The sequence below is a fragment of the Pyrgilauda ruficollis genome, unplaced genomic scaffold (genome assembly GCF_017590135.1).
Source record: "Pyrgilauda ruficollis isolate IOZ18807 unplaced genomic scaffold, ASM1759013v1 scaffold13, whole genome shotgun sequence".
Classification (NCBI taxonomy): domain Eukaryota; kingdom Metazoa; phylum Chordata; class Aves; order Passeriformes; family Passeridae; genus Pyrgilauda; species Pyrgilauda ruficollis.
In genome coordinates this window covers 14,159,248-14,182,949 of record NW_024511432.1, presented here as the reverse complement: position 1 = coordinate 14,182,949, position 23,702 = coordinate 14,159,248, and the positions used below count along the sequence as shown (strand labels likewise).

Below are 23,702 nucleotides of genomic sequence, written 5' to 3'. Positions count from 1 at the left end.
TGCAGAACAAAGGCTCCCTGTGGTGCATCAGCTTTCCGCAGCAATTCCAGCCCTAAACACTTGCCAGAGATCTAGGACAGAGTGACTGAATCCCACTGCCCTGTGCCAGGGCTCTGGCTCCTTTTCTCCCAGCTCCCAGGGCTGATCCAACCACCACAGGACCCTCGGGGCCCATCCTACCTGTGATCACACGGGTTATTTATGGGGGGAGCTCTTGTGCTTTGTTAGCTGAAGTGAGGAAGGTCTTTTAGCCCAGTGAACAGGATAATACCTGGATGCCACATCCTACCACAGAGAGCTTTTCTCCCAGGTTTTGCCTTAGAGAAAATGTGAAAAAGCTGCATGACACAGCATTCTGTAGTGTTGCATCTAACCCATTTGTAGTTCCAGCCTTTATTTCAACATATTTGGCCCAGGGCCCTAATAATAACAAGAAGAAAATGGCAAAAGATTGCTTGTTTATGTTACTGTAAACCATGCTGATACCAGCAGTGGGTATCCTGGCCATACTCTCTCTTTTCTCCCCAGCAACACCAACTGACTTTATTTTTTCCTGAGAAAGATGGGAACAAAAGCTCCAGCAAGGCCAAGAAATATGCTGTATATTTAAAAATAGGTTTCAAGATATGTTTTAGCTTATGTGATGGAAAAGCAAAAGTCAATCACCTGAAAAAAAAGCTGATTAAGGCTTTCACTCTTATTTAAATTAGGGAAAAAATTCCTACTAGTTTCATTATGAATTTCAAATTTGCAGTTCTTCAGCATGGTGCCACCCTAACTGCATGCAAATATTTTGACTTAATAGTTTCATATTTCTTCACAACAGTTACTTTGATAAAACTTGTATTAGCAGTATTTAAACTAGTAATAACAACTAATACTAATAATTTCATACACCAGTAAGAAATGGCAGTAAAGTATTTCAAATACTTTTTGACTCAACCAGATTTCCCTCTCTCTAAACACTGGTTCAGTGTTTGGATTTTCTATATTCATATTTCATAGAAGTCAAATAAAAGTGACAAAAAAGTTTAACAAAAAAAGTTTATTACCAAAATACAATATTAAAGTCAATACGTGACAAACTCCTGTAAAGCAAAATAAATTATTCTACCATTGTACAGTATTCCAGAAGGTAGTTAAAGTAGTACTACAGACTTTGCTTCATCCTTCCAAAGAGTTGCCTATCAGGAACACAATCCTAGAGAGAGCTTAAGGCATGCAGCTTAATGTGCTGGATAACTTTATAAAACAAAACTCATCCTATTTAATAAGATACAGTATCAGAATTAACTGCAGTCTTTACATGTCAGTTTTCTAAATTTTTTTATACTTTGGCTATAAAAGCAGTGCCATAGTGTTACAATACCTTTTCTTAAAAAAATACATGTACCCATGTCCATGAATATCAAATGCAAATGTAAATTTCTATTAAATATATCTTAACAAATGTTACTTTGAGCACCAACTGTACATTGCTTCAAATGATTAAATAAGTGCTTATGAAAGAGGAAAATACAATAACTCCAACTGAATCCCACTCTGTTTTTCCAGGTCAAGCATAAATCAGGAAGATGAAATATGCACCCATTTTTCAGCACAGCCAAGTATGAATTTTGCTCTTTAGTGGAAGTACAGGCATTGCAAACAAAGCTGCAAGGTACAGTTTGTATCACAGAATAAAATCTAATTTGAACAAACAGCACGTGAATAGCTGATCATCTGCTAGTGCTGTGACCGAAGAGACAAAAATAGTTTAAAAGCTTAAAGAAAGGGGAAATTTGCAGTGTTAGTGACTCTGAAATGTGCTTAAAACCCCTTACAAAACATGCAGCCAGGCCAGCCATACACTTTCAAAAGCAGATAACCTGAGAAACAATTTGCTTTCAGAAAAACTAAGTCTATAATTATTTCACATGCAGGACTTCTGACAAAGTCCCTGGGAACTGTGAGTGGGTAACTAATTGCAAGCAGCATGGAGACAGCTAAAAAAAGTAAATCTCTGTGCATATGGGAAAGAATTCTTTGTTGGCATTTGTCAGGACTGATAATGGTTTTTAGAGGCAAGTAGCTTTCTGTTTTACAGGAACACATGGTCAAAAAGAACAGAGCAACAAGATGGCAAAGAACAACTGTGAACAGACACATCCTGCTCAGGAATCCTGACGCTGATTCCCGGTGCGCTGCACAGAGCGCTGCTCGTGTGCTTCCACACACACCAGAGCTGCTCCTTTGCATTCAAGGTTATTGCCTTCTGAAATTTTGGTTCACTGCCATCTCCTCTTTAGCTTATGAATGCAAGTTTTTCCTTTTTTATCTTTCACTAGCTGAGCAACTTGAACAGAATTACACAAAAATAACAGTGTGGTAAATATTGTTTCTGTGAATACTGACTGGTAGTTTAGCATTACTAGGGATCTCACTGTCCTTTAATTTTTCAAACAAATGGGATTTCTGAGTAAGAAAGTTGAGATACATTCCAGATGACGTAGTATTTTCACATTAATTCTATACTGAAGGTAAAATAGCAGTGTCAGTAAGACAATAAACTTTTAATGGGATATTTATATTACCTCCTCTGGAATTTGGGATCATGTAAATAAATAATGTGTTTTTGAAATGTAAAATGCAGCTGTAGGAACATGAAAAATAGCAATTAACTGAAAATAATGTATAATTAACTTCAAATACAGATTTAAAGTATCTCAAAAATTCAACACAAATTTGCTTTGACCTTATATCCTGACTAATTCTTCAAGTCAAATGTGTACTTTCTGCTATCTAATTTATAAACAAAATAATACTATTTAACCCAAAAGAAGAAGTCAAACTGAGGAAATCTCTTGCAAACAAGTATCAAATACACTTGAAGTCTTGGTGCTTTTACCCTGGTCTCTACATTTTGTGCTGCTTCATGAAGCTGTGACTTCTGTTACTGTTTTCCTTTCCTGGTTGCCACTTCCAGGCAGTGCTAGCACAATACAGACACTCCATGTGCCAGCCTCTCACATTTACAGCTGCAGCAGCTCATTTCTGCTGCCAGAAGGGTGCAAATAAAGGAACAGAAACCACTGTTTTCCTAAGAGCAAGGGACTTGGTAAGTACTGAGCTACGAAAAATCAGGTCACTGCATGCCCGTGTCAGCAGCAGGCAAGCTGCTGTGCATCTGCCATTCACTAGAAGCAGGAATACATGCCTGAACTAGGAAGTTTAAATCTGGCTGCCAAAGGCCTTCTCTGGAAGTGATACTACACTTAATGAATCTTTCAAGAAATTAAGTAGCCAACTTAATCAATAACCTCAACAAAGTTGCCAGGAACTAGCCAGTGAAATAATATTCCACATTGATATACAGATGAGTATCTTCAGCTGCCAACTGCTGTAACTGTAAAAAAAACAACACACAAAAAATCCCCACACTGTCATTTTAAAAGCTGAAGAGTTTTAAAGGGAGAGATTTCTATGTGTTTCTTAGTCAACAAAGTAATCTCTAATTCCTTTTATCAATCCATACTATGGGCACTAGTAAAATTTATTCAGTAAGTGACTGGATACAGTTTTGGCTTAAGACATTGTTTACCATTTCTTAAGTATGATTTTCTACAGGAAGATTATCTTGCAGCTCATTATTTCCACAGTTACAGCTCTGACAGACAAGTGGGAAATTTGACCAGTCAGTGGCATTTCAAAGATTGCCAAAACACGTAGGCGTTCTGAAAATCCCAATTTGTGCTCACCTACATCTTTTGGAATCTACATAGATTTAATCTGCATCACTTTATGGCAATTATTGTTAATATCTTGTTCTCATTAAAAACATTGCTCATCCATACTGCAAAATAATCACCAAATATGGAAAGTGACATTATAAGCTTTTCTTTTTTTAAATAATTTGTTTGAACATGTCAAGAAAATCATGAAGAAACAACTGGTTATTGTTATTAAAAATAATCTGTGACACACTATGAGTTGAAAAGATAGCAGTTTTGTAGTTAGGATCCAATCAAACAAATAGTTATTAACAAAATGCTTCTAGGCCCTTCACCTCCTGCTGCTGTAAATCAATGGAAAGGATGGCAGTCTTTGTTGGAAAATGACTTGAGTTTGTAAAGCCTCAAAAATAGACTGGGAAAAATGGAACTCCTGTGTGTGAATATGACACACACATGCCCTGGCCCACCTCCCCTCTCCCCACCTTCCAGGGAGGGGGCTTTACCAGATCATATTGTAACAGTTCTACCTGATCTGTTGCCAAATCATCTTTCAAAAAAAGAGGGTAAAAACCTTCTTTGCTGAATTACTTGGAAAACAACAAAGAGGGAGGAAGAAAAAAGCTTTTCAAGTGATTCAAAGCTTTCACACCTTTGGGTTTTAAAGTACTGTGCTAATGCATTATTACTGACTAGTACCTGACAGGAAATGGAAAAAACCAACAATCCTACATTCTTGGCACCATATAAAGAAGTAACAGGTTAAATTGGATCGTTCTATTCTCCAAACCTTATATTTATCTCTTAAATGATTCATCAGTCCCTGGTTCAAACACTGTACTCCTACTGAAACAAGAACTCAGGATGGGAAATCAAGTTTTGCTTGCAATTCTTCTCTTTAGCAAGTTTCTCAGGCAAAAATTAGCAAAAAAAAAGAAAATATTCACTCTAGGAAATCCTCTCAACTTACTGCTTCACCTAGTTTGTATTCTGAGTCGTGCTGTGGTCCTTGTTTAGAATGATGTTTATGATTTCACCCTCATGTTCTTTCATATGATCCAGCAGATTTTCTTTGTTGGTAGACTCAAAACCACAAATGCAGCAGCAGAAGAGAAGAACACAGTATTCTGTGCCAAGATGGGGTAGAGTGGAGTTCTTTTCTAAACTGCATGAGGTATTCATCAAGGTAGGTTTTTCATTTTCATCAGAACCTGAAATTTCATTTGTAGTCTGGTTAATGGACTCTGTAAAAGACACCAGGTTGTCTGAACTTCCTAGTATAGGTACTGTACTTTCATCTGCGCCTTCTAATAAGGTTTTGTCAGTCAGCTGTCCTTGAAACCTGAAATAATAATAAAAACCAAAACAAATGTTAAAATATACAGCTGTTGCTTTTAGATGGGAACTTTATTTTGGGTCAGGGTTGGGTCTTTTGAAAGATAATAGGGCTTGACAGTAAATCAGACATACCTACTGCTTTGTGAAATTGCATCATTAATAGCCTTGTTCACTTGTTCATAGTTGTAATTTTGGTCACTTGCATGTTTCCACATGTGGGACTTCAGGGATGGAGGATGGCTACATACATATCCACAGAGAGAACATCTAGGGGGAAAATGGAGAAGGGAAAAGAGAACCATTTAAAAAGTAAATTTTATTTGTTTAGTAATGGTTTAGTTCTTCCAAAAGGATGAGTAAGCAGAGAGATCCATGTGAACCTTCTTCTTGGTCCCATTTTCGGTTCCATAACTGGGTCACATTAGTTTGCAAAGTTTTTTCCTGAAATGTAAGACTATTTTTAGGGTCTGAGAACTTTCTAATATATATATTTTTATTTCCTAAACAACTGAATTGAAATCTCATCTGTTTGGCCTGATGAAATTGTGTAAACACTGCAGAAATGCAATACTTCTGCTGAGTGCAGAAACATGGCATTTGGCAGAGAGGTGGTGAGCTCTGAACCAAGCAGGAATTGTGTAATTAGCACTAATTATGTCAACTGAACAAAAGAAGTCTTTCCTGGTATAGCAGGTATTAGTTTATTAAGGATCAGAGAGTTGTTGAAGTTGGAAGGGACCTCTTGAGGTCACACAGTCCAATCCAGCCCCTCAAGCAGGATCAGCAGGCTGCTGAGGGCAGTGTCAGATTCTGAATATATTCACAGATCAAAATTCAGACAGGTGATCATTTTCTTCATAGAGTTTTCAATCAGCTCTGGTACCACAAGACTAAATTTTCTATTTCCCTGTAAAACACCATCTTAGGCAGTAAAGAACAAAACCCTGAAGAATAAATCCTATTGACAGGGAGATGTAGTGTATATTTATGGACAGAAATAACCCAAGACTGATCAAATCCTGTATAACCCTTTTCATGCACGAATATACATCAGAGGAGGTTTTTTATGTGTTTTTTAAGATGATAAATTAGTCACCTCAGCATGAAGGAGATGAGTGATACTGCATGACATCACTTCAGAGCAGGATCTGTCTTTTTGTCTTTTGGATAAAAAAGCTCTTTTGCTCAGCTGCCTGCTACTTGGGAAGGCTTCAGTTCCCCAGATCCCATGGAAAAGATCAGAATCAATTGAAGGTGACCTTGTGCTAATAAATTATAACTAGGAATGCAGCTCTGCTCAAGCAATATGATCCCAGTGTGTTACTGTGATGAGTCTGTTAAAATGACCACAATGCAAGTCAGTTTTTGTTAATTTTTAAGAGCTTTTCAGAAATGTAACCTGGAAACACAAGAAGGCCTACATAAAACCACATTGTACACTACAATTCAGTAAGGTTTTATGACTTTTCTTAATGACAGTAGGGTGTAGTCCTTAAATAGCCTGCAAATAATCATACACAGCAAACTATTTCTGCTCAGCAGACGATTGCAGAGAACAGCAGAAATCTCCCAAGTGAGGTGAAAGCACAGTACATTACCTTGCTTATGGAGCAAGGTAATTCTGTCCTGCTGGGCAACAATGGGTGTGTCCTTCTAGATCACTCTTCCCTACTGATTTGGAATGTAGGATCCTGTTTGTCTCTTTTCCTTCAATTTGGAGCCTTACAAAGAAAATGGATGCTTTCAAAGATAGGTGAGTCTATTCTCAGATTGGGAATCCTAGTATCTCTAATCAGGCTGTTACAAAATACATCATTAGATAAAAGGCAGACCTTATAGTTAATTTATAGATAAAATTAGGCCAAAATAATTTTTTTTTTTTTTAAAACACAAAGGTCAACAAATAATCTTAATTTCATTTAATGTGCCCACTAGTCTCACCATACATACGATTTTCTGTGCCACTAACACTGCTTGGTCAGTGATTTGGGAACACAATCAATGAAGCCACAGCCCAATGTCCATTTTTAGTCCCTTTAAAATATTCTCATTTTTTGAAGCTCATTAATTTGCTCAGGTGATATACTAACACAAATTACTCTGCTGAGAACAGTATCTTTTGAGCCAAATACTGATGACTATTTTAGCATACAGTTCAAATCAGACACAGAAACTCCAGTAGCTTTCAGTATGCTGCACTACATTTAATGATCATATACTTACAGTATATGCAACTTTCTCAGAGAAACAAAATTATTTTCCACTGAGTTCAGTAGCAGAAGTCTTTCAATTCCATAGCATGACCTGCCCTACTGCTTGATTTGTGCTGAATTATTAAACTTCACTGTTCAGGTGTAGTCTTCATTGAGACACTGAGGAAACAATTCTCTTGCAGCTTTGGATAGACTAATTCCTTGGGGTCAGGGACCAAAGTGTGGAGGCTTCCAATAATCCATGGTAATACCAAAAGCAATACTGTGGGAAGTATGACAGCTGAGCAAATACAACTTAATGCTTCTAGGAACATTTGGGGAAAAATGCAGTGGAAATACTTTCAAGTTGTAGAAGCAGCTTTTCTTGAAAAGAAACCTCTACACGAGTGTGCTTTATTTAGACTTTTCATACTGCCCTTAAAATCTTTCACTAAGAAATATTCAGAATATTCCCGATTTTCTTTCCTTTCCCTTCCCAACTTCTATTTTTTGTTGCAAATTAGTAGTACACATATTTGTACCAACTTTCTCATACACCTATAAACCACCCATATCTATGGACAGACTACAAGGGACACTCATCCCTTAATGGCTATTCATTAACTAGGTGATGCCAACCTGGATTCCAGCTGACACGTACATGCAAAGGCTGTGCCTAGACTGAGCTATTAAAGAAAGCCAGGGAACATTCCTGGATACTGGAATTTACCTATCTATAATGTTAAATGTTAGAAGTGTCATGGCATGGTTTTGGCTCATACAATCTCCTAAAGAACTCCAGGCATGCTTAGGTAATTAACACGGCCCAGAAACTACTTGCAATAGGCAGTTTGTGTGCAACCAGCACATTCTGGAAAGGAAAAGCTAAACAGCGTCCCAGAGGGAAGTCATGGACATGTTTAATCAGCCAGCAGAAGCACGGCCTGGAATGCCATGGCAAATCCATCAAAAAGCCCCACACAGCCCCAAACAACTCTGTGGAGCAAAGAATGACTCTAGGAGGGAAGGGAACAGGATCTGAACACTGCTTTAACAACAAGACCCCGGTGTCAGAGCTTTTGCCACGTGAGTTACATACTTGAACTGTTCCAAGAGCTGCACTGCCTGGTGCTCCTGGGGGTGCCGCCTCATGTGGCACTTCAAGCTATTCATATTTGTGGTGGCGAAGTCACACACGCGACATCTGAAGAGACAACAACAAGTGACTGATCTGCCCGTGCACTGCTGACCCTGCTCCAAGCCCCAACAGCCGCCAGAACGCAAAGGTGCCTAGAAAGGCTACAGCTGAGGACTAACCATATTTACACAACTCCAGGTTATGACATTAACTGTTCTTGGGCAGTGAGAATCTTTGCAGCCCAAAAAAGCCTCCACCTTTCAGCAAGCATCACTAGGCTTATGCTTCTTCCTGAGATCTCTCTCGTGCCCCCCTCCTGATGTGGGTAAGCATCACTAAGGGCAAGGGAGGTGAGGATGCAGGTGGCTGGGTGCAGCCCTTCCAAAGGCACAATGTGACCCTAAGAGCTGCAGGGGAGAGTATGTGCTCTACTTAATGCACCAGCAAGGTTCTCATGACATTGTAAAAGCCAAACCAGTAATAAAACACCAAGTTTCAGGGCTTTGTTGCTGAAAAAGAAGTCAGTGACAAGATCAACGTATCCAGATTTAAGTGCCCTAAGCGTGTCACATCATGCCATTCAAATTTTTCTTTTTTTTTTTACTTCTGTCACAATATCTTTCTATAAAACCAATACATAAAGCAGCGTGGATCTGAATTCAGATACATGGATTTAGATCCCAAAGTATTACACAAATTCCTTATTATTCATAAATATCAATATACTACCACACAACCTTCCTGTATCTACCATATTAAAACAGAAACCATCAAGCTCAGCTAAAATTTTTATGTATTTGTTTGAATTTAGTTGTTTCTTTCTTTTTTTTTTTTAATGGTAAAATGTCCAGTTAGGAAGTATGTTCTGTAGTGTGAAACAGTTTGAAACTGCCTCATACTTAGCCTGAGAATATATTTTTGAAAGGATTTAATTGTGCAGTATTAAAATCCAAAACATATCAAATCTACAAAAACATATCATTTAAGGCTCTACAGCTTAGTTTCCAGCAAGTTTTGTCAAACAAATAATAAGGTATGTTTACAGCTCTCAAAAAGGCAGCAATGTAGTAGGTTGCTGTTTGACACTATGGAAGGCTTGAGGAATTCATGTTTCAGAAGGAGAAATACCATAATTACTGGATCATTATGGTTTTCAGACTCTGGCTCAAGTATCCTGCCAGGTTTTCAGATTTGTCTAAGGGGTTTATGAAAAAATAATAAGAGAAGCAAGGCAGATGGGTTGGTTTGTATTTAGTATGCAGCAGTGTGTATCACCAATGGAAAATTTCCATGGGTTCCTAAATCAAAACAGGCTGCTAACACCAATTTGAAAACTACCACGTACAAGACACTCTACAATATCTGCTGCTCCAACCTCACTAAGTAATAAATAATGGTAATAGTGAAGGTTCTGAGGAGAAAACAATCTATTTGTATTCCACACTTGCTCTCTGAGTAAACATCTTATGAATTTTTGCTGGTGTTATGGGATATCATTATAATGCACAAATCAAAATACAACACGTCTTCAGGGTTTGTTTATCCATAAGAGAAAGTCCCTGGCTTAGCTCAGCCTTTCAGGGTGTTGAGTTTCCAGAATTTACACTAAAGACATTGGTTGGCATTAAAGATCAGCTCAAAAAATCTATTGACTCAGATCTATTTTCTAGCCACTAGAGAGGGACAGAGATCCACCCTGCATAAGCACAGATTGAATTTGGGGGAATTTATGCAGCAACCAATAAGAAAATGCAGGATTTATTTTTTTGCTAGGGACCTCAGCAGTAGTATTACATGTGGTTTTAGGTACTCAAGTTCCTATATAAATCCATGATACCCTTGTAGAAAAATTATAAAATATGATCCTAAGTGAGTATGTTACTATTGTTAGAAACCAGTGAAAAAGATGAGGCACTTGGTGACAAGGGCAGAATTTTTCCACGCTCTCTAGTAGCTGATGTATAAAGCAGTAATACGACAATGGAGAACATTTTGCAATAAAGCAAATCCAAAATGAAGTTAGGTGTGCAAGGGTTTTGAGAAATATATTATTACTGTTGGCCAAAGTCCAGTATCATAACAGAATTATCTTCCACTCCACATGTGAATGCTTCAAACTGAAAACAGGCAGAAGACTGCTACAGCAAAAGATGCATTCTGGAAAAATTAGCAAATCTTAATTACATGGTTTGAGTCAGCCAGCAAGTGTGTCTCCTTCAGTAATTTGCAGTAAACCAGTGTAACTGCAGCTCTTTTCCAGCACCTCTGCCAAGTGCATGAGCAGCTGGGTGGCCCTGGCAGGGTGAGGCAGGCACTCACCTGTATGGCTTATCCGAGCTGTGAATGCGGCGGTGATTCCGCACACCGACGTACGTTGTGCTCGTGTAGTCACAGACATCACACCTGAACAGCTTCTGGGCTGAAGACTTGCTTCCTATTGGAACAAAATCCATTATTTTAGAGAGCTGCACTCAGCATTGTAAGCATTCTCAGATTATAATTTCATCACAACTGAATTATGAAATACAAATTCACATTTTAAAGTAAGTTTTGAATGTCGATAAATATTTAATACTTTTAAAGTATCAAATAAGACAACAGACACAGAGGTAATAAAGGTATGGTTTTACCATACTGTTCTGCATTTGCCCTGCCATTTACAGGAATTATTAAAATTTTAGGAAAACACATTCTTTTTCTCTGTGTGGACATTTCCTTCTCCCTGCAGTTGGGTAAAGTCCTGTGTTACAGCAAAAGGTGATAATATGTGGGACTGCTGAACCCAGCAGTTTCAGTGCTTTGCAGAAGGCATCAAATCAAAGGTAAACACTGGGATTGAGAATGGATGAGTTTCAAACTGGCAAACACAGAAAAGAAAAGCAAAAGACCTCCTGAAGCCTCTAAATCCTCTTTATCATCCAACATACACTCACACTTTCTGAAAGATATGAGATGATAAAAAAAATGGATATTGACCAGATGTCTTAATAAATAATTTGGAACTTATCCAAATGACTAAAAAGCAATTGTAACAAAAGTAATTTTTTCCTTCCAGAATGAAAAAGACTCTTGAAAAATTAATGGTTGCAGAGACAAAGGCTAATGACTCCTTACACAGGAAAATGTGTGCCCACCAGTGCACAGTTGGAATATTTTTGAGATATAAGTGTGTACACTTTAATAGCCCTGTTCCTGTTCCCTCACTGAGTAATGGGACTGATTTGGGTTAAGATATTAACATTTGGGAAGAGGGATGGTATTTTTTATGCAGGTAATTTTCCCATTCCAGCCTATCATGCTGTACCTCATGCACTTTTTTTTTAGGCTGAATTTTCTCATTATCAAAACAATTAAGAGTCATGATGGTAAAACTCTTTTAAAGAGACATTTCTTTTCCCACAGGCAGGCACTGAATTATGCCAAAAAGGGTTCTATATATATTATTCTGATGAATACAGTCACACAGCTTCAAGAGCAAGGAAAAATTACAACTAATTAAACTTTCACTCCAAAATTTAGCACTTTTGGTTCAAGATGCAAAGTAATTAGGTAAGGCTGATAACCCCAGAGGGTTATTGTGAAGAATATATAGTATATCATATAAAATAAAATAGCAGTCTGAATGCAGATAGTGAAATAAAATTGGAGTATTTCTGTGTGTACCAAGATAACTGAAAACATATCTCCTGTATTTCATTTTAAAACATCGCACAGTTCTCACTCTTTAGCATTCTTATAAGAAATAATATGGAAGTAATACACAGCAGGCACTCTTTGCAAGTCAACCTTAAAGCAAAATATATTGGAATTTTTCCTACAAAATGCTCAAAATTTATTAGATTTGTTTTTCCTTTAATGTAAAAATTATCAGAACAATCCTAATTATTTACTTGAAGACTTTGGAATTTATATCTATGCATTATTCCTTTATGAAGACACATTCATGTAGAAGACCTCAAGTGGATCAAGGACACTCACTGGGCTGCAGATCCATGGGAGAGCAGAGGCTGTGCTCTGCTTGAAGGGGTTTTCCATCTTAAATTCTGCAGCTTTAGAATGATCTGCTCCCAAATGTATTTTCTGTTATGAATTTGGTATTTCAGTGGGCAGGCAGTTTAAAACCAACAGTATCTAATGAGATTTTTAAAGCATTATGCAAACATATTAGCTACAGCATAGTTCTAAGATGCTCACACCCAGCAGCACACACTTAGGAGCAATTATTTATACCAATCACTACTTTATATTTATTCCTTCCACAAAATGCACATAAATTATAATACATCACATAATCTCTTGCTGTTATAAAATAGCACTCGTGTCCCTCACCCCCTCCACTGGCTTATTTCTTGTGGGTTTGGGGCCTGTTTTGTTTTCTGGATGGAGAATATCAGGTCTCCTACAAGTGAATATGGAAATGACAGATCTTTGTTGCAGCAGCAGTAACAGGTGCTCCTCTAATGCTGCTTATTACCCTATTCCTTCATTATTAGACATTTACAATCCTATCATATCCAGTGTCGTAATGCTCCTTTTAATTTATTGTACAACCATGATGAATAAAGAGACTTTTAGGACTAACCATTTCATAAACAAGAAATGAAACTGTTCCAGCTCAGGCATCTTTCACATAAACAGATGCTATGCCATAAACTTCTTTGTTTTGTGTCGCTTTATAGGGATGACATCTGTTTGACAAGAGATTGCTGTACTGCAGTGGTGCTGCAATTTGATTATAAATTGATTCTGAAATAATTTAAGCATTCCACAGTACGAGTTAATAAAAGTTTAAAAGGAGAACTGTTTTCATTCAAGCCACATTACTAAATTTGATGTGGGGTAAACAATTAAAAGTGCATGGCTGGAACACTTGTATAAGAATATAGTAAGAAAATAATATTTATAAAAACATTTCTAAATTAATTGAAAGTAGGCAGATTTCTTGAACAGGGGCTTCCCTTTCAGGAAAGTCAAATTACAAAATCAGGATAAAAACTATAAAACAACCTCATTAAACATACCAATTTCAAAAGCAGACAGGACTACTGATTTTCACATTACCAGTCCCATTACCAGGAGTTGAGCTCAAAAAGTACAGTATTTCTCCAAATCTGCCACATTTCAGGCATTGCAAGGTAGTTATTCCTGTATCATGACATCTTTAGGAACACTGGTTTACAGCACACAAAACACTGTCAGAAGTAACAGTCCAAGTTGTGCTTGTAGATATTTGTAACTTACTAAAGTAACAATGTTTTATTTCCTATCACTTCCATTAAACATTTATGCTAGTGCTTCTGCAGAACCCCCCAGTATGTAACAGGAAAAGTTCCCACTCCCAGCAGACCCTCCCTGGCCCTCTCCCTCTGGCTTTCAATGGCCCTCTCAGGCTTAGGTCCTGGGGAAGTACTGAGCAGTACAGATCAATTTCCTGAATTTAAATGCCTTCTGCATTGATGAGAGCAAAAAGGAGCTGGGAGGGTACCTCAGGTACCTTTCACCTGAGGTTGATAAGGTAATTCACTTTCAACTTGTATACTGAAAGCCAGAAAAGGAGGCAGTGGGAGCTGAGAGAGCAGAAGGCAAAGCTGGGAACTCCTTCTGGTCTGACACATGTCAAGTTGTTTTGGGCAAACCACTGCCCACCCACCCTGGCTCCTGCTGGTCAGTGCCTTTTTTCACAAGAAATTGCATCCATTTCAACCACTTTGCACTCACTGAGCAGCTGCAGAGGAAAGAGTAGAACACAGAAATTTCCACAGCAACCTAAGTACTATCAGAGTGCACATTTTGCTGTCTAAACAAACGAGGGAGCACAGACAGGACAGAAAAGAGCTTTGTGCACAAAATGGGAATACTTCAGCTCACAGTTGTTCAGAGACTATCTAATTACTAGTATTTATCCATAATGCTCTAAAATTGCAAATGCTAATAATTACAGTGTTGCCTTCAAAATAAAAATGCTGTAAATATTTTCAGTAGCTGTAATTCACCAGAGAAGAGGGTGCATTCACACTGCAATTATACATAGTGGATTTCCATGACACACAAGGGATTTTAAGGCCACATTTTCTCCTAAACTTCAGAATTTGGTTATTTTTCCCCCTATTTGATTACCTTACTGCCTCAAGAGTTTGTTTGGTTTGTTTTTGTTTTGTTCTTTTGTTTCTGTTTATGTTTAGCAAACAAACCCTACTAAATTAGAAGCAGATACACAGTTAAACAAACACGAGGCTCTAAGCAACCTGGTCTAGTGGGAGCTGTCCCTGCCCATGGCAGGGTTTGGAAAGAGAGGAGCTTTTATGTCCCTTCCAGGTCTCTGTGAAATAAAGACCTCTTCTCTAGATCTCTATGAAAATGCATACCTACTGTTACCCAGGCAACTCTTACAGATACAGGTTGCATATTTAGAATGTCTTACATTTGTCTCGCTAAGGCTAAAATAAATGACTCATTTTGGACATTACCATAATTAAACAGAAATTTCTAAACTCAGAAGGGATGGCAGTGTATGCATATTGTGACAGTAAACTACATTACCATGGTGAGTTTAAAAAAAAGGCTTTATTTTGTTTAGGTCATTTGGAAACTACTATAGCTGCTGAAGAAAGGAAGGAAGGAAAAAAAGATTTTCTCCTTAAAAATCCAGAATAATATTGCATATAAGTTGTTTTTCATAAGAAGGGTTTAATTACTGGGGCTAAAAATATATCAGCTAACAATAAACGCCGCCTCAAGACTGACTATGGTAAATTCTGCCCTCTGGAAAGAACATACATTTAAGGTCATGAACAGGCATGAAAGCATTTCAGCACAAGAGATCCTAAAACCAGTTACACAAATGCAGCAAAGAAGTAATATAATTAATAAATTTTTGTAATTCCAAGTGTAAATATACACAGTACCTTCTCTATCATCTGCTTCGTTGGAAACTATTAGTTTGTTAGCTGTGGCTGTGGAGAAGAGATCTGGAAGACTGTGTTGTTCTCTTTCATGGTTTCGCAGCTGGCTCTGAAAATACAGTTCCTAATGTTTAAATATATACTACAAACATACAGTGATCACTTGGAATATTGCAATCATCTTGACATTGTTACTCAAGCTTTAATGAGAACTGATATGAAATGCATGTTAACATATATGCAGATTATCCCTTAGGTAATTTTACTACAAACAAAACAAGTAAATATCATGGATTAGTAACATAAAGGACTGGTGGGAGTGACTGAGAGGATTCTATGATTTGTGTTTATTTAGAAAATAGATTTCCTTCTTTCCCCATTGCCACAGACAAGTGGCCACAGTTCTTCCTCCAAAATTACTGTACTCCAAAAGCAGTATGAGATTAGAGGCTTGTGTGAAAATTACCTCAATTTTCATATTGCCTACTGACTTAAGAATACACCAGTCCTGTTTCTACTTGCTTGGGGAGGAGAAAGACAAGAGAGCCTTTTGCCACCCTACTTGTATAGTTTTTCAAACTAGGACTAAATGACAAATGTGGCAAAAATTGCATGACCACCTCTTGCTTCCAAGAGGTTCAGCTGTATAGCTGGGTACTGATGCAATCTGTTCTGTATTCCTGAATACTGAGCTGAGTGCATAGGAACTCACTCACTAATGCTTAAAATAGCAATTAGGAAAATGACAGAAATATATTATTCTGCTCTGGTATGTAATCTTTCAAATCTAAGTTCTACAGAACATCCAAAGCAACAAAACAGCGGAAAAAATAAAAAAAAATTCTGCTTCAATGTTACCCCCAACTGCCACACTCACAAGAGGAAGGCATGTTTGAGCATTCTTTTAAAATTTTAGCTATTAAAATCCTTGATGTTTCCCTATCTTCCTGCAGTTGCTATGTGTGGGCAGAAAAACAACACAATATAATTATGTCTGTAAGATAATTCTCAGGAAAAAAAGTTATGTAAGGAAGCAAGGTTATTTCAGTGGGTAAAGCAGAATAATCACAGTTGAACTGTATATTCAGCACGTGCTGCTGGCAATAATCCCTAATGGTAATTACAACGAAGCCAGGATGTCGGACTGAAATAAGTTAGAAAGAGGGATCACCAGCGATTAAAAAAGCAGTGAAATAGGTTATTTAGGGATTCTAGAGATGTGGGGGGATAGAATATAAGAAAACAAAGATAGTGCAGAGAGTAATTTCACCCCTAAGGAGTTGCAGCTGGGCCCATTACCAAAGATTAGGAACAGGCCTGACTTGAACAGGCCACAGCAGTGACAGATGAGGAGTGCTGTAAGAGTGGGGTGGCTGATTGAGAAGGAACTGGAGTCCCAATTACCAAAGATTAGGAACAGGCCTGACTTGAACAGGCCACAGCAGTGATGGATGAGAAGAAGAGTGCTGTAAGAGTGGGGTGGCTGGTTGAGAAGGAACTGGAGTAATTTGGCTACTTTGGGAAGAAAAAAGAGTCATCACTCTGAGAAGCTGCCCATGAGAAAACATGAAGAAGGTAGGAAACTTTTTTTTTGTGATAAGGAGACAACAGTACGGAACTTTTGCGATAATATGGCAACACAGAAGACAATATGGCACGGGGAAGAGCTCTACCTTGTAGTGGAAGGACTCGTCGCACTGCTTGCACTGGTACATGCGAGCTTTGCAGTGGTTGATCATGTGGCTCTCGAGGCCCTTGCTGTCGCCGGCAATGTGCTCGCAGATGGGGCACTGGTAGGGCTGGCGCTGGCGGTGCACGCGCAGGTGCTGCTTGATGTAGCCCTTGTTGCCGCTGCTGTAGTGGCACAGGCGGCAGCGGTACGGCCGCTCGGCGCTGGGGATGAACTCCACCAGGCTGCTCCCCGCCACGGCCGCCTCGCCGCCGCTTTGGCACTGCGCGTTGTCCTGCAGCTCCTTCAGGATGTCATCGTCTGAGGCGTTCTGGTCTGTCCTCTCCTTCAGTTTTTCAATGACAGTGAGCAGCGACATGCTGATGCCCATTTTAATTGGTGCTTCTGATAACTCCGGTCTGTCTTTCTTTATCTCGACTATTGCACATTCACTTTGGTTTAAGCCACCAAACTCCTCTGAAGGATCCTTAAGTGAGGACACCACTTTAGAATGAGCCATGCACGGGCCATCAGCTCCTCCCTGTCCTGCACCTGCATCCACAGCATCTTCTCCAGTCAGAGCCCTGAGGCTGGACCGTGTCAACTCTGCAGCTCTAATTGGCATTGTAACGAGAGCTTCTGCTGCTAAGGAGTGCAGTCGCAAAGACTCTGAATTTGTCCTCCTTCGTGCAGGAGGCACATTTTCGTCAGCTGTTACATTTTTATTAGTGCTTAATTCGTTATCTTTCTTCTCGGTGTTATTCCATTCTATTATTACTTCTTGAATTGCATCTGAATGATAAACTTCAGCAGGTTCTTCACAGGTAACAGAGGACTCCTCTGAGATCAACTTTTTTTCTGTTTCAATGTCAGTGTTCATTAAGAATGGCTTTTGTAAAACACTTTCTTCAGCACCTGGCAAACGCTCTACTATGACATTAACGTGACCCTTTTTATTTGGACTACAACTGATGATTTTCTGTGCTGATGAAAGCAGGCTGTCAGTTATCATATTGTCTGGCTCTGTATCTGACACAGTCTCCTCTACAACCTCTGTAGTAGGAGAATGCACCACGGACTCACTCAATATCTCTTCCTCTTTTACATTTGTTCCTATGGGCGATTTACACGACAGCTGCTCAGAATTGCAAATCTGAAGCTGAAGAGAAGGCTCACTATGGATATCAAGTTCACTGTTTTCCAAAGAGAGGACAACTGCATCCACACTCTGAGGTGTGTGAGTTACAACTGTCTCTGACAAGCTGGTGTTTTCATTTTCTTCCTCAAAGATGGGGTAGGAGCAATCAACCTCCCCCGCATGTTTCCAAGCGTGTGTTTTCAACATCCTCTGCTGACCGCAGGTGTACCTGCAAATTAAACACCTGTACATGCCATACTGCTCGTAGGTGTACCATTTCCTCCTACCCATTTCAGGCACAGGAGCAGACTGAGCTGGATCCTTACATTCCACATTTCCTGTCTGATCAGTCCCTGATTTGACACTTCCTTCCACTGGCCCTTGCAGAAATGAACTTGTGACGTTGACACACTGCTGCACTTTTTTCTGGATGCTGTTTTTACCACCGTTCTCGTGGTGATTTTGGAAATGGGATTCAAGTTCTTCTTGGCTTTTGGAGGCAAAATGACATTCTGAGCACATTAATATCACCTCATTTTTCTGCCCGTGTTGTTTTATATGTTCTTGTAGAGTTAAGAGCGAAGGCGATAGAAAATTACAGAGACCACACTGGTAGCACGTCACCTTTTTTTTGCTTGGTGGAAGACATTCAGTCACAAAATAATCTGCTTGTAACTCTTCAGTCTTTTTAGTAGCAATCACCGAGAGCTCGATGGCTTTAGCCGGGATTTCACAGAGCTCGGCTGCGTCCAAGGACTGCGCAGAAGCGTCGGCATGGGAACGTTTCTTCCCTATTAAAAGGCACCTTTGTGACTTCTCACTTTCAACTATTTTGCTCAGCTTCTGGATAACGTGGATCAGGGGGTCAGTTTTGCATTTTCTCTGCTCTTCGCTGCTCTGCAGTGTTGGGCCAATGACTGTTTCAGAAATGAGCACAGCCTCCTGCTCCCCAATATTTGGCATCAATACTGCAACGCTGCTTCCTTCTTCCATAATACCTAGGAGAATGGGGGTTATAAAAATAAAGGTTTATACCTGCACAATAATGAAAATACAGCCCAGTGCTGTTTACATTGTGCTCTCTACCAAACATGGAAGCCCAATTCCACTAAACTAATAAAAATGTTCAGAAGGGCTACAGAAATAGCCAGAGATATTGGGGACATTTAGTGGATGCTTTTCAATACAGCTGGAGAGAATAATTCCAAGAGAGCCTCCAACAGGCTGCCTCCAAGCTGTACAAGGGTAAGACAAGTATTTTCAAATGTAAGCTGAACAACAGTGTTACAGCTATTCTCTTTTTCTTTACAAGCACTACACATTTGAATGCTAAACATTAAAATATCAATTGACAGTAACTGGTATATTGATGTTTAAAAGCACAGTAGGATATGAAAATATATTCCTAATGTGCTTTGATGCATCAATGCTCCTAAAGCAAATGACAATTTGCAACAGTATAATTTACAAAAACAAGCAGTTTTTTTCCTTGAAATGTTAGAAGAAAGTCATTCTGGCATTTACTTGCATTAGTCATTTCACTATGACTATTTTAAAGACCATTCAAATGTCAAATCATACTTCTCATTATAAATGTTGTTTTCTAGAAAAATTACTAATTGCATCTACAATTTATTAATTGTAGGGAAAATCAAGCAGCACTAAAGTTATAAAGAGCAATTCTTTTCTGTTTTGAGGGGAAGCTACAGGCAGTTACTATTTCAAATTATCCCTCCTTTAAAAATATCAAACCATAAACCACAGGCAATAATGAGCAGTGTTTGAGGTCAAATTAGAAGCCAATATTCAAAAATGTACATGAAAACATACTTTGTGATGCGGGCAGAGCTGTGGGGTGGGGGGTGAAGGAGCTGGACAAAAGGTCTTACATTCAAATTTACTTCTCTAAAAATGTCTAGAAATAAGCTATTCAAGTGCCACTGTGTATACACACACATATATTTTATATAAATTTTATATACTACATATAAAACTGAGAACATAAAGAGATGAGAGATATTTATCAGTCATCCTTGAAAAATTATACCAAGTTAATTCATGTGGTTTTTTTTTTTTTTTTTTGCAAGAAAGATACAGAGGCCAAAAAAGAATTTCAGAACTGGTCCTAAAAACCCATGAAATCCACTAATTTCTACTTGTGGATTTAGTGTACAGCATTATAATGCACAGAGACATGAGAGCAGGGTCTGTGGTGCCCCTCTCCCACTACGAAAAAAATTCTACATAAGTTTATGTAATTTATGTAGAACTACATAAATTACCTTCATCTGCCATTCACCTTACAATTCAGCTTACCATCAGGGCTAGCAATATAAGCGATGTTATTTTTTTGTATCATCTGCACCTCATGTTAAATACTTCAAGTTGAAAACTATTATTTGGAAACCACCCTAATTCAGTTATATAAAAATACTTTGGTGTTTGTTTCAAACTGTCTGTAACATGTTTTGAAACCACTGTGAAAAGTGAACAAACCTGCTTTTTCCCCTGAATACAGATTTAATGAAATGCTCAAAGGAGTAATGTCTACTTGAAATCTGTTCAATTTGAAAATGAGTTAAGGAAAATTGGTGCTACCTTAAATTACCCTTGGTACTTTAAAAACTTTTAAAGTAATGCTAAATAGGCAAATATTTTCTATACCTGAAAGCAGCATAACAACTAAGATAAAAAGTCTTAGACAGAAGATCATAAAAGAAATACACTGCCATGTGCCGGTGCTATGTCAAAAAGGCAAACAGAGAGAGGACCTTCACCTGTTCTATTTGGGATGCTTGGAGCTGATCCCCGTTGCCAGATGCATAACTACAGTACACACGTGCTATGTCACTCTTTGCTGAGAGTTTAATTCTTACTGCTGCAGACTTTGGTTTTTAGAGGGACGCTAAGAACTGTACACAAATTATCAGAGTAAGCCGGACGGGACCCACAGGGATCACCGAGTCCCGCTCCTGTCCCTGCACAGGAGCAGCCCCAAGAGCCACGCGTGCCCGACGGTCCAAACCACCTACACAGCAATTGAAAAGCAGCGTCTGGGGATGCCAAAAGGACGCGGAGGGGAAGATGCAGCCCCGAGCACCACGCCTCCGAGCTGCCGCTTCCAGCCCGGTGCAACGCGGCCGGCCGAGCGCCCGCAGGGCGGGCAGAGCGAGCGCGCTCGGCGCGGCCCGACTCGCCCCGCGCGGCGCGGTGCGGTGCCCCGCGGGCAGGGCAGCTCCCCGGCCGGCCGGCTCCCCTCAGCCCGGCCGCGCTCCGGGCGCGGGGCAGCGGCGCCGCTGCCGCCGAGGGCAGGAGGAGCTGGCCCGCCGGGGCGGCGAGGAGGGGTGAGGGAAGGAGGGGAAGAGAGGGAGCGGAGGCAGCCCCGGCGCCGGGAAGGCTCCGCCGGGAGCCGCTGCCGCCCGCGGCTCCGCACATGGGCTGCGGCGCGTCGCCCCGGGGCCGGCCCGCCGCCGCCGCCGCCGCTGCTGCCGGCCGCGGGCCCCGGGCCGTGCCCGCCGCTGTGTGCCCGCAGCAGCGGAGCAAGCCCGGCCAGCCTCACCTGCGGCCACCGCTTCAAGATGGCGACGATGGAGCCCGTATCACGTGACCCGCGGGTCCGAGTCAGGTGACCGGCGGGGGGCGCTGCCGCCGCGTCAGCGCCGCCTCCCGTTACCATGGAGACGGGGAGGGACAGGGACAGGGACAGGGCCGGGGGACACGGGACAGGGCACAGGAGTGTCAGTGTGTGTGTGTGTGAGACACAGGGCCGGGGGACACTGGCAGGAGTGTGTGTCCCCGCGGGGCAGTGTCGCTGCCCTGCTGTCCCAGAGCCCCCGGGCTGGCCGGTGCCGCTGAGGGCTCAGCCGGGCTCCGCCGGGACGGGTCCGGCTGGTCCAGCCCAGAGCCCTCCCCATTCCTCTTCATTCCTCCCCATTCCTCGTCATTCCTCCCCATTCCTTCTCATTCCTTCTCATTCCTCCCCATTCCTCCTCATTCCTCGTCATTCCTCGTCATTCCTCCTCATTCCTCTTCATTCCTCCCCATTCCTCCCCATTCCTCCCCATTCCTCGTCATTCCTCCCCATTCCTCCCCATTCCTCCCCATTCCTCCCTATTCCTCCCCATTCCTCCTCATTCCCACAGCCAGGTCGCGCTGGCAGCGCCACGCGCTCCAAACATCCTCGTGTCTCCCAAAACGTGTTTTTTCCCAGCGCGCTTTTCGATGGTAAACACCTGCAGTTAAAAACTCCCCAACCTCCACGTTTTGGGTGTGAAGCTGTCAAGAAGGTTTAGCAGTTTGAGGTGGGGGAAGTCGGGAGTTTTACATACACACTGCATGCCAGGGGCTGCCTTGGCAGCTGGGCACAGGAATGCTGCACCTGGTGAATTTGTGAGATGTCTCACACAGGCTGGGAAGTCACGGCAATCATCAGCTTCAAAAGTGGCTGGGTGATGGCAAGTAAAATCCAATCTTCATTTCCAGAATGGAGATTGAAGTGTATTGATGTGGAGATTTGGATTTGGAGGGATCTTGTAAAATTGTAGGAACTTTTTGCAATGATTGAACTTTTTGTTAATGATTGTATATTGTTTCATAGACCTATGGTCTTTTTGAAGTATATGATCTTTCTAAAATATTGTCAAATCAGGTATTGTTCAAGAGATGGATTTGACCATCCTTTCAATAGGCATCTCTAATTTCCCTTTGACCCTTGAATTATGAAGCTCTATTTAATTATATAAAGTTTTAAGACAATTCAAGTCATATCCTACAATCTCTGACTTGGTAAAAAAAATGGTAAGCCTTTGATAAGACTTTTTAATAAAAAATAAATTGCTGTCAGGAAAATGCAGGGATGCAACCTATCTTCTTAACACCTATTAAATGCTTTTAATTAAAAAAAAAAAGAGTAAAACTTTAAGCTGTATAGTATTCACAGTGTCAAAGGTAGCAGTAATAATCATGGCAACGTTTCAGCTTTTTCTGCCATATTAAGTAGAGCATTTTCATAGGAAATGATTCTTTTTATGCACCCTGTTCCTTTAAAAGCTTTGTTTCCACGTGTGTATATGTCATAGGTTCATTAACCAGTTACCTGAATTGAATCACTCTTGCAGATACAGGACTCTCACCCTCCTTTTTACAATCAAAATATGCTAGGATCTGATAGATCTGAATTAAAAATACTGGGTTGATAATGAGTAATCATCTCCATAGACTCTGTTATTCTTCTTTGCTGTAATTAAACCTGGAATAAGTTAAAGATTTCATTCTCTGTGCAGGTATGATTGTACCAAAAGACAGATTTAGATTTTACACTTTTACATTAATTTGAAAGGCTTCTTAACTCACAAAGCTATTTTCCTATTTTTCATTTTCATTGCTTTCAAGTTGAAGGCGACATGAAACCAAATGAAATCTGGATAAGGCACCTCTCCCTGAGCAGTGGAGATGAAGCTCTTGTTTTGGGGATAATATGTTCAGAATGTTGATGTTTTTGTAAAAGTTTATACCAAATTGCTTCCTAAGTACTGTAAATATGTACAGAATGTCGGTGGCATGAGTTTTATGGTAAACATTATAAGCTTAATTTAAAAGAGTAACACATAGCCTAG

The 23,702-nt window shown here is 40.1% G+C and overlaps 1 protein-coding gene across 5 annotated transcripts; it reads right to left on the bottom strand.

Annotated features, from left to right (window-relative positions):
* Positions 1-1,030: 1,030 nt before the first annotated feature.
* ZNF507 (zinc finger protein 507) lies at positions 1,031-21,708 on the bottom strand. Of its 5 annotated transcripts, XM_041458715.1 has the most exons (8): positions 20,865-20,998; positions 16,954-19,085; positions 15,284-15,389; positions 10,698-10,812; positions 8,340-8,444; positions 5,181-5,315; positions 5,003-5,052; positions 1,031-4,921 (listed from the first exon to the last, which is right to left on the bottom strand). In XM_041458715.1, the coding sequence occupies exons 2-8, from the start codon at positions 19,078-19,080 to the stop codon at positions 4,689-4,691; spliced, it is 2,871 nt and encodes a 956-aa protein (XP_041314649.1). In that variant the 5' UTR covers positions 19,081-19,085; positions 20,865-20,998; the 3' UTR covers positions 1,031-4,688. The 5 variants fall into 5 exon arrangements, 4 of the variants coding, with proteins under 4 accessions (XP_041314649.1, XP_041314648.1, XP_041314647.1 ...); XM_041458714.1 differs by lacking the exon at positions 20,865-20,998 and adding an exon at positions 21,647-21,708 and having other exon boundaries at positions 1,031-5,052; XM_041458713.1 differs by having other exon boundaries at positions 1,031-5,052.
* Positions 21,709-23,702: the final 1,994 nt, after the last annotated feature.

What these genes read in the sequence shown, in the direction of transcription:
- ZNF507 (XM_041458714.1), bottom strand. Translation starts at nt 19,080, where the DNA reads ATGGAAGAAGGAAGCAGCGTTGCAGTATTGATGCCAAATATTGGGGAG. An exon ending in CGAAGCAGATGATAGAGAAG is followed by an intron (nt 10,813 to 15,283) that starts GTACTGTGTATA and finishes TTGTTCCAATAG; the next exon opens with GAAGCAAGTCTTCAGCCCAG. An exon ending in GCAATTTCACAAAGCAGTAG is followed by an intron (nt 5,053 to 5,180) that starts GTATGTCTGATT and finishes TTATTATTTCAG; the next exon opens with GTTTCAAGGACAGCTGACTG.